Raw genomic sequence first — 12,809 nt, 5'->3', positions numbered from 1 at the left:
ATGCTGGCAAAGCTCGTTGGGCATTCGTGTTTCCTTTCCACTCTTTATTATGTCTGAAAAATAGGACGTCTCTTTACACACCTGTGTGGATTCAGTGATATTTAATTCTGTCATATGAATGGCTAATCCGTTAACAAACTTGGTTAATTTTTGACAGCCTGATCTCCCCTTGTGTGTGCAGGAGATGGCTTATCCTAAAACAAAACAAAAAAATACCGCCAAAGGCTTTATCTTTTATGTGCCTAGGCTAATATCAGTTCTGCTGCCTATGGCTCTAAAATATGAGGGGACCTGTATACACAAAGAACTAGAGAGAGAAAACATTTCTAGGGCAAGAACAATCTTAACTCAAGGGTTGAGAGTTATGGGTGAATGGAGGGGGCAGCGTCAAGGTTTTGTTGGGGGGATAGGCATTGTTTACTGAAAAAAGGGGGATTTTGGACTGGGTCCCTTGGGCTTCTATTTATGTCTCTAACCTAGAGCTCTTTAGTACTGTGATGTGGGTATGTCAGAATCCTTGAGCTACACTGAACTACTTGTCACATAATCATTCACAACAGAGTCTAGTATATTTTAGGAATTGATGATGAAGCCACTCTTTTATCAAGAGAGGTTAGGTCAGGACAAATGCAAGTTTGGGTGTTCTGACAAACTGTTTGTAACCTTGTTTGTCCAACTCCATTACACCATGTGAAGCTATTGGCTACAATAAAGTGGTATAAGGTGATTTTATTGGGGCACTGACAATATGTTTGATGCACTTTTCAAAGAATTTTGTTTTGTGAGACTGTGGTATAGATCATGTAGAACTTTGTAGGTATTCTTTCTGATATTTAGATATTTAAATTATCCTAGACACTGTCCAAAAGCTCTGGACTATCCCTGTCTCTTTAGTTTAACAGTGGTGCTAGCGATCTATTTTTTTTAATACATTCTCTATTCCCCAAGCCACATTCCTTGTTCTGGTGCTAATCCCAGTATCAACTCTCTTTAGGGTTATGGCCTCAGGCAGCAAAATATTATTATTTGAGAGTCAGTGGAGCAGGGAATCATGGTGCATGAAAAAGAACCACACGCATGCACTCCGCACGGCATTAGGGGGAAGTAATGCTTTCTATGAAAGCTGGTTCTTTCCATTAAGATAGTTATGTTGACTGGATACATGTAGTAATCTAACGCTTATAAATTATTCAACACTAAATTTGACAATAAGAAGGCCGTTATCTGTGCTTCAGCAAGAAGCAAACCCCACAAAGTGCTTTTATTAATCAAAGGAGCGTTTAGTTTACAGAGAGAGTCAAAGGAAAGCACTAAGCATTCACATCATTAAAAAGCATCAGGCGCATTTGAAAGAATCCTGCCAGCTTGTTCTTATTCAAGGGGAAGGATGGGCTTGCTCTAATATTAAAAGATGGCAAACAACTGAAATGTAACTAGCACTACCAGAAGCCAATTAAGATCAAAGCATCGATTTTCCGTAGTAGCGCTTCATCATTTTAATATTAAACTTCTTTTTTTTTTTCCTTGACTTTGACACAGATCAAGGGGTGTTAATGCGGGCTTCTTTGAAACAAGTCAAGTGGTGTTTTTATGTGACAGAACTGTTATTTGTTCTTTCACAATCAATTAGTATCATGCCCTGGAATCCTCTGCCTTTCTCCAATGCCGTATCCCTGAAATCTCTTAACTGACAAGCAGGAGGGGGGAAAAACACTGTAGGCATTCACGGCCTTGAAGGAAACATGTGGAAATGAGAAAGCTAGAAAAAGAAAGGAATTGGACACCTATACAGAACAAAGCAGAGACATGTGTTCCTCTCGTCCCTCTACTCAATTAGAACCGATTGTGCCTGTGTATTTGATCAGGACACAATGTCAGATGTTACAGTAGTACAGTAGATATATAAACATGACCATACCACTGATGTACCAATGCTGGGAGCCCAAGGTTAGACATATTTGTCTGATGTTAGGGGCTCCCAGCTGCAACTGCCCAGCAGGTGCTATTTCTTATGTTAAAATGATGATTTAGCAGAGTTTTATAGTTTTGTTTTACCCTCAACCACACCAGGGAAAGCAGCAGCCACTTCAGATGCTCTGTTGACATCAGCTATGTAAGAAAGGTTCAGCTGGCTGTGAATGATATAATGTAATTACATCCTGTCCCCCTATACTGTATATGTTGTACATTGGATTATCACCCGGCCTACTGAATAAAGTTGCACAGTAGTGAGTTCAGGTAATATTAGTTGCTATTTATATATCTGGAAATAGAGTCCTGCAGCGCGTCGGGTACCTATGGGTTACCTTAAAAAAAAAAGCAGACACCCTGTGGAATGAGGGGAGGATTTTCAGGTGCGGGTATACCCGTGGGTCTGTGAAGTTGCGGGTCTCATCTAAATTTCTTATCTTATGTAATATTGTCTATATTTTACTCCTTTTAAAGATTTATAAAACATGTTCCTGTCCCGCCACTTTTGATGATGTCACTTCCGGTTTGATGGTGGTCGGCAGGTTGCGGGTTGGGTTGCGTATAAGGCAGTTGTGGGTCCGGGTCGGGTAGCGGATCAAAGTGGGTAAATATGCGGGTTGCGGTTCGGGTCTTAGAAATTGGTTCCGCGCAGCACTCTACCTGGAAATAAAGGAGGACAAATGCTTGATAAAGAGTGGGGTGCCGCTCGAAACGTTGCATCTGTGCTGCTGTCCTACAAATAAAGACGGTTTTAATACTATTGGAGTGCTGTCTATTGGATGAAAATAAAGGAGGACATACACGTTACAATAACAATCTTTCCTGCAACCATTAATTTATTCAGCATTAACATGTGCCTGATGTTCAAACGCCTTCAAAGGTGCCCAATAAAAATGTTTCATCCTGTGCGATCGGCGAGCTGACCAATATCCAAGGCTTTTGCCCTGTGTCCCATTATATAACAACCTTAAAAACTTGAATATACAGTGCTCTTTTTACAAGTAGCACTATAAAAATGTATATATACAAATGCACATAGTAATTTGCTTTTTGCTTCTTTAGCTGTTGGAATTCTAGTGGTCCCTTTTGATGATTTCAAAATCATTGAATGAAAAGCGGATCTCTTCAACAACAGAAAACAAAATATCTAAAATAAGTAATTATAAAACAACTGGACTTGCTGAGTAATCATTGAAGACGTTTCAATACTCATCCGAGCAGCTTCTTCAGTTCAACTGACTGGTGTGGACTCGGCATATAAACTCTTCCACTAATCCAATCACAATGGCACATTGTAACTCTTCAAAGAGGTTGAAGAAGCTGCTCGGATGAGTAATGAAACATCTTCAATGATTACTCAGCTAGTCCAGTTGTTTTATAATTACTTATATTAGATATACCATGCCCTGGATGAATGAAAATCTTCATAGTCAGAAAACAAAATATCTATCTGTATTTGGCATATGGCTCACAATATGTGCCAGAATGCTGCCTTGTGAATCTTGTGGAAACACCAGTTTGCGTTCCTACCTGAAAATGACCTCCCCTTGGGACCCCTCAAAAAAGTTATTTTTCCCCCATGTGCCCACGCTCTGCTCTATCTATCCCACAGTTTGTTGCTGCAAAAGATACGAACATGTGGGGATTCAATACAAACAACATTTCTATTTTGTTTCTACCATAAAACCGTGTCACAGTAAAAACAATACTGGTTTTAGTGATCTGAAGTAAAAATAGAACATGAATATGAGAGAATAGCTCAAATGTCTGAATACCTTTGCCAGGTATTGTATGTAAGGCCTAACAGCTCCAACATATATTTCATGGAACTTTGCAGAGAGGGAATATCCTCATGCTTTACATTATTTTAAGGTAAAAATGAATGCATAATCAATACTAGCTATATTTAGTGCATATGTTTTATTCAACCATGACATATTTATGACCTGTGTATTGACTGATGTTCTTATTTTAAAGTTGGAAAAAATTCCCTTTACACAGCAATTTTTAATGTTGGCCTAAAGCTTTAAATTATACATTTTTGTCCGCTTAAACTTGCCATACTGTCTGTACAGCATCCACTTTCCCTGATTTCTTGGACTGCCTTGTTCCAGTTTCCAGATAGTGGCTTATCTAGTTACTTCACTCTGATTAGAAAAGAAATGTCTGGTCATCTTTTATTGCAGAATTAATACCATTTTTTCCTGGCTGAGTAATCCTAAACAAAGCAGCATACTAATATATATATCCCTTTTATATTTTAATCTTTTTTTTTTTTTTTTTTTTGCAATTAGTTCATGACTTCCCATGGTGCTTTAAAAAAGTGAACCAAATCATAAAGAATTCAAGCGTATTCTTTTGTGCAACAACTGATGCAGTTATTCAAACTTGTTATATAACATGTAATGGTGCAGTAACAGCATTAACAAAACGGACATAACCTACAAAGAAAATAATTTTAAACCGTGAGACTGTTTGTTTTTAGGGGGATTCTTGGTAAAAAATTTAAAAAAGCATTCACAGTGAATCACATATCTCCTTGTACATGATTCTGTGCTCTATTTTACCCTGGGGTTTTACATGTTATCATAGGATGTACATGCCTAAATGTGAGAATGCAATTACAAGTGTCCTGACATTTTAATTCTCTGTCCTGCAAGGATTTCTCCTGTCATTTCAGTATGGCTGCTCATGCCTTCTCTAAATGGCGGTGAGTTAGGGCTCTGAATGTGGCCGAGATCCTCTGCTGCATCAGCTCAAAATAGGTGTGATGGAAACATGGTCACGTCTTTTTGTTATCCTTACAGTTTTCCAGACACAGAAAAGACATGCTTTAGAGCCTTAACTAAAGCAATAAGAAGAACAGAAGAAACATTCAAAAAAGTGTTATCCTATTATTTCCATATTCAGTACATTTTTCCATGTTTGATAAGAGTCAGTCTGGGTATACATATCAGTACAGAAACCCTGTAAATCACAGAAAGACTAACAGGTGGCTCAAACACTGATGCCAGGAGGATTCATACAACATTACTTGTTGACAGTCTTTCTAGTTAATTCTGTTAAAGAGGGTCGGAAAAAAGTCAGCTTGCAAGGGCTGCTCTTCTAAGCCCTTTTCCAATTTAAATGTTGAAGCTTTTTTAAAGTTATTAGCAGTTTTATACTGCTAATATGATGCATTCATCCCTTTGGCTGTCTCTTAAAGTTGCTGTGCCGTGAAAGGTATGTTGGATTAACTATGCAGGCAGTGTATCCAATGAGATGCCACAGTGCATATTGCTGTCCGTGGCCTCATTGAACAGCCAGTGGGAATGTATTTGGGTATTTGGTGATGTTAGATTCAATATAAAGGTGGAAGGAACATGAAGTATAAACAGAAAATGTAGACATGTTGTTGCAGACAAGAGTCAATCTAGTTTTTCAGTTGGTTGTAATGTTTCAATAATTTATGTTCTTTTGATGTATATCCTTTTTTAATATATCTGCCCTGGCAATGAAATGGCTATTGGCTCTTGATCCATTACTTCATATCGGGACCATTCTTTCCTTTCTCTGCTTCACAATCTAGCAAACAGTCAGGGGCAGGGAAGTACTGAAAAGCAAGTCATATTAAATAAAAAGTTAAAGGCAACTGATAACATCTACAAATGGAATTGTACAATATCACTTGCACCCCCTTTTTTCAGCATTTGCAACAGCCAGCATGTTTTTGTGGCGCCGGTGTTATTGAATCCATACAGGCCTGTTGTGCATGAAAAAAATGAAGCACTTTACTCTTGGTCTTTATATACCTTGAATCAGATGCACTTGAATCACCAGCAGAAAGACTGCAGGGTTTAGTTGCCCTTTAAAGGGATACTGCCATTGGAAAACATGTTTTTTTCAAAACGCATCAGTTAATAGTGCAGAATTCTGCACTGAAATCTATTTTTCAAAATAGCAAACAGATTTTTTTATATTCAATTTTGAAATCTGACATGGGGCTAGACATATTGTCTGTTTCCCAGCTGCCCCAGTCATGTGACTTGTACTCTGATAAACTTTAGTCACTCTTTAATGCTGTACTGCAAGTTAGAGTGATATCACCCCCCCCCAGCAGCCTAACAATAGAACAATGGGAAGGTAACACAAGATAACAGCTCCCTGGTAGATCTAAAAACAACACTCAATAGTAAAAGCCAAGTCTCACCGAGACTGATTCAGTTACATTAAGTAGGAGAAATAACAGCCTGCCAAAAAGTAATTCTATCCTAAAGTGCAGGCACAAGTCACATGGCTGGGGCAGCTGGGAAACTGACAATATGTCTAGCCCCATGTCAGATTTCAAAATTGAATATAAAAAAAATCTGTTGCTCTTTTGAGAAATGGATTTCAGTGCAGAAGTCTGCTGGAGCAGCACTATTAACTGATGCGCTTTGAAAAAAAACATATTTTCCCATGACAGTATCCCTTTATGTTCTTTGATGGCACACAGGGTATGTTTTATCCAGCTTCAAAGCTCCCCAAAATGACCTCCCATTGAATTGAATGGCAACAACTGAGCCATCAGCTTTATTCTTTACAATGTCCTATTAAATGCAAAGTCCCCCTTTGAGTCACATTTATTCTTTTCCTTTCTACCAATCTCCCTACACACACATTGAAAGAATACCATTTCAGAAGTCCTTAGACAAATGGAATGAGGTGTTTTTTTTGTGCACTGCCAGCCTAAGATGCACATTCCTAATAAAGGATATTTATCTAGTTGCAATAAACGTAATGTGTTATTTTGTAGCAGTAAAAGTAAGCGACGGAATATCAAGCTAAATGCGCAGGCCATTTCCAGCCAATCCTCCATGATTTCCAACAATAAAAATAAAGCCTTGATTAAATAAAGAAATGGAACAGATTCACAACAAATCATGTTTAACCTAGCCGCCTGTGAATTGTGAGCGGAGATAAATCCACGGGGGAAATGACTGATAAATTAGCAGTTAAAATTGACAAGTGACAAGACGTCTGGAAACAAGATTTCTCTTCTTTCGACAGTAAAAGTGATACCTGCACATTGCAAATGATGTCTTTGCCTACTTTTAAAACTGTGAAAATAACAGTCAGTGGGTTGTGGGAACATGTTGTTCCTCCCAAATCTCTCTTTATAACAGCTTTTTGGCACACTGGCCGATTATTCCCTATTGCTACTAAACTGGGCCATTTTTTTTAGTTACCAGTAGTTTTATTGCCTTTTTCTATTTATTGAGGGCTTACTTCAGCATGCACTGCAGTTACAAAGATCCTTTCTTCTGCGCACACAATATTCAATTTCAGAACTATACCAAGAAAGTTAGTTTCATTTTAAAGGATGTTCTATAGGATTCTACAACTGGGCAGTTATTAGTCACAGAGTCTGGTGCAAACTAGCCTGTATGGGGCCCCAGGCAATAGTTTAGGGCAGCCCTGATGGTATTTATTATTATTGTCATTTATATAGCGCTGTCGCATACCTCCCAACGTTTTGGAAAGCGGGACAAAAAGATTTGACATGCGGAACGTGGCAATTTTTTGACCACACCCCTAATTACCATGTTCATTTTGCAAAATTTGGCAGGTTCTGAAAGTTTGAACACATTTCTAAATTTGAACACGCCTGTGGCTTTTATGTGTTATTACAGTTTTGCTAATGAAGGTGAATTGCCCTTTAAGCTGCAAGTCTGTTTCCCCAAGAGACCTGCTAATTTTAGATTGTGAGCAGGTGGGAAGGGAAGGGTTGGGTTATTCAGCCATTACACAGTGATAGGGGTGGCCTGAAAGTTTATTGCATTTTTGACTCTCCATTCTGGGTCAAGTACATCACTCACTGAGATGCTGTCAGTTAATGGGCTATAAATATCTCTAGTTGTGTATAATAGGGTTGGTTTGAATATATTTTTGGCTGAGAGTGTGCAGCACACACAGGGTTAATGGGGGAAGAGAGGACCTTTTGTTTCTGTGCAGAATCCCTTGGATTGTGTTACAGTGGCAGGCTGGGATTTGCAGTGCTGGCATTCTAATAGGTTCTAGGTAAACAAAAATAAGGCAGTCTTGAAATTACTGTTTTCCTTAGCTGCGTGAGCTGCTATATTTGTATGTCAGGATATCTACCATGCAATACGACTTTGGCACTGGCAACATATCATCTTTGTTCCAGTGTATCAGCACGGAGACCAAAGCATTGCAAGCAGCCCTCGCTCTTTGTTACAATTAGCCCTGCATCCCCCACGCCATGCAGACGGACATGAAATTCTGCTAGCAAGCTCCAGCCATTTCATTCCACAAATGGAGCACAGATATTAGCAGGAATTTAATTATAACGGGACATTGAAAAAAAAATACTTTATTCCCAAATAGAGGACAGAAGACAAGAGTCACGTAGTCAGCGCTCAAGAGAAGAAAGATTTCACTTGCGCTGACTGGGAACACAAATGGGGTTTTTCATCTTTATTTTTCTACAGAACAGGCCATGCTTAAGCAGGGTACCCCTGGGGTTCATCCACAGAACCCAGCATGCAATAACATATAAAGTATCTATGTACTGTCCTCTGAATTGGGGGGGGCATGAGCACATGAACGTGAATTTGTACAGAATATAAAAGAGTCAAATTCCTAATGGTAGAATCCATAGAATATCCCAAGCCACATGTTTGGATAGAATGTTCATATTAGAGCTGGATTAAAAGCTGCTCCAGTGTGTAGATATATACTGGGTCTGCCAGCGCTATATGTTTTATACATGATCAGAACTCGCCCCTGTACTAAGCACAGACTTAGAGGGGTTGTTCACCTTCCAAACTATTTTTCAGTTCAGTTGTTTTCAGATTGTTCCCCAGAAATAAAGACTTTTTACAATTGCTTTCCTTTTTTTTTTTTTTTTTTTTTACCAAAATCTAAGTTTAAAGTTTAATGTCCCTGTCTCTGGCGTTTCAGTTTGGCAGCTCGATAATTCAGGTGCAGACTCTGAATTGTTACAATTTGCTATATTTATTTGATACATTTCTCAAGAGATTCGCTGGAGTATTAGAGTGGTGGCAGACGTGGCTACTGGGGGATATTAGTCGCCCAGCGACAAATCGCCTCTTCTTCAGGCGACTAATCTCCCCTAAATGACTTCCCATCGGCTAGAATGTAAATCACCGGCAGGATGGCTCTCTGATCGCTTGGGCTTTCCGAAGTCGCCCTAAGGTGAGGCAACTTCTGAAAACAAAGCGTTCCCAGTGCCATCTCAATAACACACTACCCTCATTAACAATCTGAAACGAACTGAACTGGAAAATGTGTTGGAAGTTGAACAACCCCTTTAACATTGTGTAGTGTGTAGTCCCTTTTTAAATAGTTATCCATATTACAAAGTCCTCTTGCACTCAGACAGCTCAATATATTTCCTCTATTGTTTTTTCCATTTAACATAATTCTTTCCCCTGTTTGGGAAAAAATCAACGGCTGTTGAAAATAAAGCACATTGTTCCATACACGGCTGAGTTATAAGTGATGTCTGTTTGTCATTGCAGGTAGAATTACATTGTTGGAAGGAAGGAATAATACACTTGCTGAACCATGACGCTTTGCATGGGTTTTGCCTGGGCGTTGCTGCTCACCGTAAGTGCGGTCTGTGCCGTTAACTTTCCTGAGGATGACGAGCCTATTAATGTTGTCGATTATCACTGTAAGTATCACTCAATGATGATAATAAAGTGTTATCTTGTGACATGTAACATTCAAGAGCACAGAGCCAAGGGTAATGTCTAATTCTTCCATCAGTTCAGCATAATGCAAGTGATTCTAGTAATGTGACATGATCAACGGTAGTACTTGGACCAGTGCATAAAAGTGGCCCAGGCATTTCCAAGGTCTTGTGCACACGTGTGAGTCCACTACATTTGCTGCCTTAAATTGACCCCCTTAGATGAGAAGTCAAACCTCGGGGCATTTAGACGTGTCAAATTTGTACTATACTGTTCCAACAAAATGCATGCCATAGGATATTATACGTTTATATTCTAAATCAAGTCAGGTTCAAGTTTCATCCAAGCTACAGTTAAATTTCCTGCATATGTTTAATTCATTTCTGATTTTCTAAGGGAAGATATGGGAAACCAAATATACAGTGCTGCTTCTTTGGTACAGTAGTTAAAAAGTAAGGTGAAAATCTGCCTGAGGAGGTATTGTATTGACTGTATGCATTTATATACAGTATGTATATATACACAGTCAAGCTCAAAACTGCAGGTGTCATATCTCTGTTTGCTCTGTTTATGACCACAGTAAAATACAGTGTTACCTGATAACCCTTTACCCACAGGTAGTAGGGCTATAAAGTTGCCATACATACTTTACATACAAGATTGGCTTGTTTAGTGAGTTTACTAAACAAATGGACCCTGATTTGCCCTCCAACAATGTTGGCCAAATCTAGATTATCTGTAGTCGGGTTCTTAATGGATGCAGGCAGTAACTTTCTCTCTCTCTCTCTCTCTCTCAATCCCCATACATGAACCAATAAGCTGACAACTCAATCTGAAGGGGCTAAGTCTACAGCTTTTATTGGCACGTGTATGGCCAAAAGAGATTCGCTGAATTCATCCAAATCTTTCAGAAAAGATTCAGCGGAATCACCTTTTATTCAGCCACCAAACATTCAATGTTTTGGGGGGGGAACACCCACCCTTCACCAGGATCAAGATGACACAGGATCAGGATCTGATGAAGGGTGGGTGTTCGGGTGTTCCCTCCCCCCCCGAAACGTTAAATGTTTGGTGGCTGAATAAAAGGGGATACTCTCCAACTGCATTAACCAGTGTGTGTGCAGATCCGTTTTCTATACACATGCATCCCTAATATTGGCCAGCTTAGTACTTTACTTTTCTGTTAATGACTAGTTACTGTATGTTCACTCAGTAGAATATAATGTGAGACATGTGGAATTGTAGTTTTGCAATCAATCATCTGATTAGCTGCTACATGTTATTGGACTTGCTGCAAACTTAATTAATGTCCCACCGGTTAGCTGTATAGTTACTATTGTATAACACCATGGACTTGCATTTAATACTCATTAAAATATTATATAATATTATTAATAATATTAAAACTAATATTGAAGCGTAAAGTTTCAATTTTTACCTTCTAAAGCAGCTCTGGGAAAGGGGGCGTCGCCGACTCTTTAACGGTTCTAAATTTATACATTTAGTTGATTTGTTACCTTTGTTCCTGCTGAGCAGAATCTCTGCGTTTCATTAAAGGCAACTGTTAGAATTGATACAAATAGTTGCTAATATTCCCACAGAGAAATGTATGAACTAATTGTATCAACTAAATGTAGCAAATTGTAACATCTGCCTTCCGCAAGCTAAACTATAAATCGCCTGGGGGCAGGCACACGGAACGCTTCGTGAGGCAATTACGGGCGACTTCGCCTGCCCCCAGGCAATTTACATTTTAGCCTTTGGAAAGCAGATCGGGGAGATAAGTCGCCGCAAAGAAGAGGAGATGTGTCGTCTGCCGACTAATCTCCCCGAGTCTGCCCATGCGGTCAGACCCTTAGAGTCTGCTCCTGGATCACTGAGCTGCCAGACTGAAACACTAGAGACAGGAATATGAAACTTTAAAGTTTAATTTTGGAAAAACGATAAATAAAAAAGGGAAAGCAATAGGAAAAAGCATTTATTTCTGGTGAACAATCTGAAACCAACTCAACTAAAAAAATTTTTTTTAAAGGTGAACAGCCCCTTTAAACTTCATATATAATCTCAAGCAGCAGTGGGTCAGATTTGCTGACATTCTCTATAATATATTCATTTCTAGTCAAGATGTTGCTATGGGGATTTAGGTTAAACCCTTTTACACCAAGTGTGTACAGCTAATCAATGGCAGATATTGATTCCTAGTGCTGTAATCCAGAGTGATGGTGCATCCCATTTTAACTTGCAGATTCAAGGCAATATCCAGTATTTAGAGGACGCCCTTCAGGCAATGATTCACAGCACAGCCTGGACTTTCAACTGATGCTGAAAATTCGAGATACACTTTATGTGGCTGGAAGGTATTTTCCCTTAATCTGTTTATTTGAATTGGTTCTGCTTTCTATTTCTGCCTGCGCTCAAATGTACCATTCGTTATATCTATCTATATATATATATATATATATATATATATTATATTTATATAGGCAGGCAGCTGTGCAAATAAAAATTTGTAATATTTGTCTACACTGACAGAAAATATGATTCTGCTCTCAGTGCAAATATCGATAAAAATTGTATCTCCAGCTGGATTAGAAAGGATGATCCCTGTCCCTATAAATTGGGGTGGTGGTAAATAGAAAATCTTCTCTGTTAATAAACACATTTATGTGTTTCCCTGAACAGGATCAAATAAGGTCCAAGCTTATTATAGGGCTAGAGCAGGGATCCCCAACCTTTTGAACCCGTGAGCAACATTCAGAAGTAAAAGGAGATGGGGAGCAACACTAGCATGAAAAATTTTATTGGGGTGCGAAATAAGTGCTGTGATTGGCCATTTGGTAGCCCCTATGTGGATTGTCAACCTACATTGAGGATCTGTTTAGCAGTACAACTGGTTTTATATATCCAAAACTTGCCTCCAAGCCTGGAATTCAAAAATAAGCACCTGCTTTGAGGCCACTGGGAGCAACATCCAAGGGGTTGGAGAGCAACATGTTGCTCACAAGCTACTGGTTGGGGATCACTGGGCTAGAGCATTCTTTCTCTGAATATCTGCCTTGATGCATGGGAGTACAAGCTACAAAACCGCAGTGTTGACATTAAAGCATTCATTTACCTTAGTTCAACTTTTCGCTTGTTTTT

The 12,809-nt window shown here is 39.0% G+C and overlaps 1 protein-coding gene across 3 annotated transcripts in view; it reads left to right on the top strand.

Annotated features, from left to right (window-relative positions):
* sema6d.S (semaphorin 6D S homeolog) overlaps positions 1 to 12,809 on the top strand; it is a 47,608-nt gene that overhangs the window by 15,382 nt on the left and 19,417 nt on the right. For all 3 annotated transcript variants that reach the window (XM_041588291.1, XM_041588290.1, XM_041588289.1), the window contains exons 2-3: positions 9,495 to 9,649; positions 11,914 to 12,025. In XM_041588291.1, the coding sequence (XP_041444225.1) occupies positions 9,541 to 9,649; positions 11,914 to 12,025 (221 nt within the window). In that variant the 5' untranslated portion in view covers positions 9,495 to 9,540. The remainder of the gene's footprint in view (positions 1 to 9,494; positions 9,650 to 11,913; positions 12,026 to 12,809) is intronic.

This window comes from Xenopus laevis, chromosome 3S (genome assembly GCF_017654675.1).
Source record: "Xenopus laevis strain J_2021 chromosome 3S, Xenopus_laevis_v10.1, whole genome shotgun sequence".
NCBI lineage: Eukaryota > Metazoa > Chordata > Amphibia > Anura > Pipidae > Xenopus > Xenopus laevis.
Note: the sequence above shows the minus strand (reverse complement) of the source record. Positions and strands in the feature narration are given on the sequence as shown.